Below are 6,000 nucleotides of genomic sequence, written 5' to 3' on the forward strand. Positions count from 1 at the left end.
AGATTGACAGTTGAATCAATATATAAATATATGGCTTATCATTATAATAGCTGCCATGGGATATCCTTCTTTTGTTAATCTGGGAGATAATTAAAGGCGACTCAGATAAAATAAGCTCAAATAAAGTAAAACGAACCGACCATTAGAATTAATTGTTGCATAAGCGATTAAGCGGAAGAAGCTAAGCAGTGAAGTACCATCTCCTACTAAAGTACCATATGCTGTATGTATTTTACCATACATACTACGGAGTATGACATTTTGGAAAAGGGTCAATTTTATTGGTTCTTTCTCTGATCTTTCCTCTTGAATTGGTAGTCATTTCTTCTTCATTCTATAGTGGGAGAAAATCATCTATCCCATATTTTGTGTCCCACTAAATATGATTGGTTCTTAAAATATTTATTTGCCTTTTAAAATTTGAGAAAATCATCTATAGTTGACTTAATTGAGGAAAGTCTTTTTTTTTTTTTTTTTTTTTTTTTTTTTGGTGTTTAGAGAACTACAAGGGCGGGGTGAGAATCGATCCCAAGATCCCTTAGAATCGGGAGGGAAGCTCTAATCACTTGAGCTATCCCTCACTCTCAGTAAAGTCTGCTTATGATACAGCTATGTCAACGATACACTATATTTCTCTCTCTTTTTTTTTTTTTCGTGTCACTTTTCTCTCTTTCCTCTTGAAGTGGTATCGTAGTCATTTCTTCTTCTACAAATCTCTATTATAATTGCACATTTCTCTTTTCCTCCCTTTTTTCCTTGAACTCGTTATATTTTGAATTATTGGCGTTGTTTGACAATTGACTGTTGCCTGTTTCTCTTAGTTGATCTGACCAACTGTATGTATTGGCTTTTTTATGTTGATTGGTTGACTGTTAATTAATATGGTTGGTAAAATCAGTTGTTGGTTGTTTTATATAAAAATGACTTTTAAGGACATTAGTATATTTTATTATCTTTGTAATATGCATTGCAAATAATAATAATAATAATAATAATAATAATTTTAATAATCATAATTAAATCACTAATTATTAATAAATAATACTATTATTAATTAATAATTAATAGCCATATTTTTTTAATTAGTTATTAACTATAAATTATTTATTATTGATAAAAAATAGGAGTGATGAAATATAATTTATAGTCTTTATTTTTTGGCTAACTAAAAATGACCCTCTTTTTTATGTCATTTTTGGCTCCAAAAGCTCCGATTTGAGGTTAAAATTAACAAAAAATATTGTAAATGCCTCATTTTGCATACGTCATACAAACTGAGGTATCTTTTAGTACGTAGAACAAGACATTTTTTATCATTTTTGTCAATAATTTTGACTTCAAATCTAAGCCTTTATGGCCAATATGACCTCCAAAATTTCTAAAGAACATGTTTTGGTACGAAAATTATAAATTTATGATTTTTTAAGGAAATTGTTAAGTGTAGGTGAATTCTATTTTTTTTTTTGTTTTTTGTTTTTTGTTTTTTGTTTTTTGTTTTTTGTTTTTTGTTTTTTTTTTGTCTTTTTGAGTAGTATTGAAAATTAAAATTAAAATAGATTGTTAATCCAAAAGGTTAAATATTGTTGGGAGTTAAAATCAAAATAAACATTTAAAAATTTAAAATTTGTCTCGCAGAAATATCATGTTGCAATTTATTTTTCTTCTAGACTTGAACAAATGTAGTGCCAAGCTAAGTACTCGATCACTTGCGGCACATTACTGCAATGGGAACTCTTCTACATCAATCATTTGCACTGAAATTTTTTAAGGTGGATAGTCATACATTATCCGGTTATCCCCAAACTACATCAATTTAAGCTACAACCTTCACGGCTTCACAATGGCAAGCTAGTGCAGCTACTACGTTTTAATTTGCAAAACAAAATTAATTAATTAATTAATAAATGTAAAAAAAAAAAAATAAAAAAAAAACCATATATTTACGAAATATGATATATATTCATTTAAAGAGGACAACACAGTACATATGCTTTGTATGTAGTGAAAGTACATAGATTTGTAGAGCTATATGCTCTAAGGATTAATTAAGAGCAGTTAGAGGCTTAGAGCCCTTAGGTCTTTGCAATCTCCATCCGCTTATTTTTAAGGAAATTGTACATGATGAAGCTCAACTTATACTAGATCAAATCAGTTCTTGCAATCTTTCCTGCACTCTAGAAGTCTCTACTCCAATCCTTGGACTCTTAGCCTGTACATACAATAACAAAAATTCTTATGAGTTACTTCCTTTTTGTCTAATTTTAATATGTGCCTACAAATATTGTTTATGTGGATCTCAACTTATTATTTGCCACATGTTAAAATTACATGTCTTATGTTTGTTTTTTAGGCTCTACTTAATTTACTTTATTCTAACTTTCTAAGCATTCTACTTTGTTGTCTCATTCATAATAACAATTTAGCATAAATTATAATAATAATAAAAAAAAAAGAAAAAGAAAAAAAAAAGAAGATAAAGTTACCCTAGCATGGAGAGTGTGGAAAACATTGTTCCCCAAAGTTGAGAAGGTAGCATTGACAACTTCAGCCCCTTCTTCCTCAAGAACCCTAATCACTTCATGTAACTTGATATCACGCTCACCTCGTTGCACCACAAGTTGCACCTCTAGAACACTACCCATTTCTTTCACTTCAATACTGATGGGTAATAAGCCAGAATTATTTGTCATCATCATCATATCATTAGAACTTAAGTTTTCGGTATTATTAGATGTTCCTTCTTGATTAACCATTAATTGATCTCTTCTCTTATTCAAGTTTGCTACTCTTTCTCTCAACCCCACTATGTAATTTGTTGCTTGTTCTATCTGATCAGCTTGAGATAGTTTATCCTATTCAACAAAAAATTAGCTTAGCATAAATCTGTAAAATATGCTCTAAAATATTGAAATGAAACAATAGTAACTTATATATATTTGGCGTAGTGCCTTAGCTTAGAATCAAGCTTATCTTGGCGGCTGTGGTGCATTTAACTTAGTAGGTTATACACAACAAGTCAACAACACTTAACTGATGAAATGGTGTACTCAACAGCTCAACTCATCGATCAATTAATACGATCAATATAACTCACAATTTGCTAACAGCCAGGATTAATCCAAGATTGAATGAAAAGTAGAAGAAAAAAAATTGAAAGATCAAACAACGGTTACGTACATTATGTTAGGTAAACAAAAAGTAATGTAGGGATATTTTTATTTTCACACATTAATTATTACTCTCTAGATTTTATAGATCGAGAGGATACTAAGGGCCTGTTCACATTTACTGAACTGAGCTGAACTGAACTGAACTGAACTGATTGGAGCTGAACTGATTGGAACTGAACTGAACTGAACTAAATTGAGCTGAAATGAATATTTTATGAGAGAGGGAAATTAAGAGCTGAACTGAACTGAACTTATTGGAGCTGGACTGAACTGAAATTAAGTAAATGTGAACAGGCCCTAAAAAGCTTATTGCTCAAAAAAATGAGGAGAAAAAAAAAAAAGGATCGGCTATTTTAATTAATACCTCAATTAAGAGAACTAGAAACATAGAAAAACCCTAATATAATCAATAACCCTAGCTACAACTTTGACCAGTGACTTGAAAATAAACCTAGCTAAAAATAGTTGGACCCGATCGGTTTACATGGATGTCAAAGCTAGACAACTCATTTAACTATCTTCAATTACTTGAGGAAGACCTAAATCTGAAGAACTAGCTTAGTAACTTACATCCTTCCTTATAACTCGATCAACTTCGTGGTGTTTCAAGGCAGTTGGTACGTACCAATATAGACGAAAAGCAAAGTTAAAGTTATGGGATACTCTTGGATTTAATTTAAGGAGAATGATCTTGTCCATACCTCAACCCCCTCACGAATTTATTAGTTTGGTATTTACGGATCAGACACTCTAAAAGTGAGGGGGAAGGGTAAGGAATCCCTACTTTCAAAGTGTCTTTAGTGGGGACTGAACCCCCAACCTTAAAGGTTAAAAGGTGCAATCCTTAGCACTAGACCAAAGCTTAACTTTTTTAAAACTTGGTATAATATACTTCGTATATAATTATTGCATCTATCCAAATGATGAACTTATACATATATGTAGCACAAAATCAAGCATGAAATAGCATATTACTAGTAAAAAAATATACAGTAATATATACAACCCGAAATCGATCATATACATACCACTGAATTATGAAATTGTTGAGGAGGAATAATAGAAGTGAGGGTGGAGCAAAGCTGATTGAATTGGGATCTACTATTTTTCTGACGCTTAGACAATGACGAAGGGGTTTCGCTACTCATTTTAATGATTTAAACATGCATGCATTAATTTAATTAGGTGATTAATAATATACTTATATACATATGACATGTTTAACTATTGTCACGCGCACATTATGGAAGTCTATTCAAATTTTCGATACTTTGAATTCTTATCAAAATAAGAAAAAACGGCACAACACTATTCTTCTTTTTTTTTTTTTTTTTTTTTTTTTTTTTTTTTTTTTTTTTCATTTTATACTACGTATTCATAATTTATTTTTTGTAGGAGACGTATCAAATCTGAACTCCTTAATCTTTGTCCTAGAATCTAATAGGGACTCTTTTTCCCCCATTTTAAAAGTAAGTCCTGGTCTAGCTCAATCTTTCTTCTTTAATTTGGATTACATTATGTAACTAATTTTTCTCCATTTATGTTTGTCAATGCACATATAATTTTTATGAGCGCATCTAGACGCATAGGACCTATGTATTTGGCATGCATATAGGAGAAAAATTAGGGTTCGACGGTACATTTTCTATCTCGTTTTAGTTCAGTGGTACATTTTTGTGTTGTACTATATATGTATAATGTACTATTAAAGTATAAGTTGTTTGAATAGTACTTTTTATGTACTATTATGCATGTAGTAGTACTTTTTGCCATCATATTTTCCACTATCAGATTCCCATTATTACAATAATGTCATCCTATGTACATCCTTACTACAATAGGGCCTATGCGCAAAGAGTTTTCCAATCTTTATCACTAATATTTTTTTTTAAAAAAAAAAAACATTATCACTAATATTTTAAAATATCAATGTGCTATAAATTTGATAATCTCTTCATTTCACAATAATATACTACTATTAATATTCTTGTTTAATCATACACGTTTGTCATTACATTACTTTGACCAATGATTATAAATATTTTTAGTTTTATATCTGTACAGTAAAAATAAAAATAAATATAAATAAATAACAGTTGAATATTATTATTACTCTTAATAAACAACCTATTAAAACGAATCAATAAATACTGTTACTGTTTATATATTGAGAATAAAGTTAAATATAATGTCAATAATCCTGTAAAAAAAAAAGTATCAGGATATTTTCTTTGAAGTAGAATAGTGTCACTGACTCACTGTCAGTCAATAAACAATACCATATGCTCTGTATGAAAATATAAACTGAGACATATGTAACAAAATCATACTTTTCTTATATCCCATATTCCCATTTCTTCCTGTCAAAAAAAAAGATGTGTTTTTCTTCCTCCTCGCATGCACCAAAACCCGTAAGACACGGCCACGTGCTATTAAAATTGGCTTGCTGCCCATCCCAGTTGGCCCATTTGAATCATAGCCCAATAAGCCCAAACCCCAAAAATTATTTAGCAGCCCTGCATCCAGCTCCAAAGTCCACGTAGAATATGTTAGTTAGGAAGGGAGGTTGTGATTTTTAACTTATGATGATAGTACTTATTGTGATGATTTTAACAAGATCTCCTATGAAGCCATGAATATGTTTTCTCAAGCAAATAATTCACAGAAGACGGTTTAAGGAGAGGTGTTGAATAGTGTGAAAGTAAAAACGGGTCAAGTAATAATGAACAGAGAAATTAGTAAATACCCAAGCAACCATCATTGCTCAACCTTAAAATATATCATTCATTTTTTTTTGGGCATAAAAGCTTCTATCCTCAAACCTGTAAGT

At 30.4% G+C, this 6,000-nt stretch overlaps 1 protein-coding gene across 1 annotated transcript; it reads right to left on the reverse strand.

The window, feature by feature from the left end:
• Positions 1-2,143: 2,143 nt before the first annotated feature.
• LOC145597167 (transcription factor bHLH168-like) lies at positions 2,144-4,318 on the reverse strand. The gene is made up of 3 exons (XM_081653325.1): positions 4,202-4,318; positions 2,484-2,852; positions 2,144-2,209 (listed from the first exon to the last, which is right to left on the reverse strand). The coding sequence occupies exons 1-3, from the start codon at positions 4,316-4,318 to the stop codon at positions 2,144-2,146; spliced, it is 552 nt and encodes a 183-aa protein (XP_081509451.1).
• Between the last annotated feature and the right edge of the window lie 1,682 nt (positions 4,319-6,000).

Source organism: Chenopodium album, chromosome 20 (assembly GCF_948465745.1).
Source record: "Chenopodium album chromosome 20, dcCheAlbu1.1, whole genome shotgun sequence".
NCBI classification, from domain to species: domain Eukaryota; kingdom Viridiplantae; phylum Streptophyta; class Magnoliopsida; order Caryophyllales; family Amaranthaceae; genus Chenopodium; species Chenopodium album.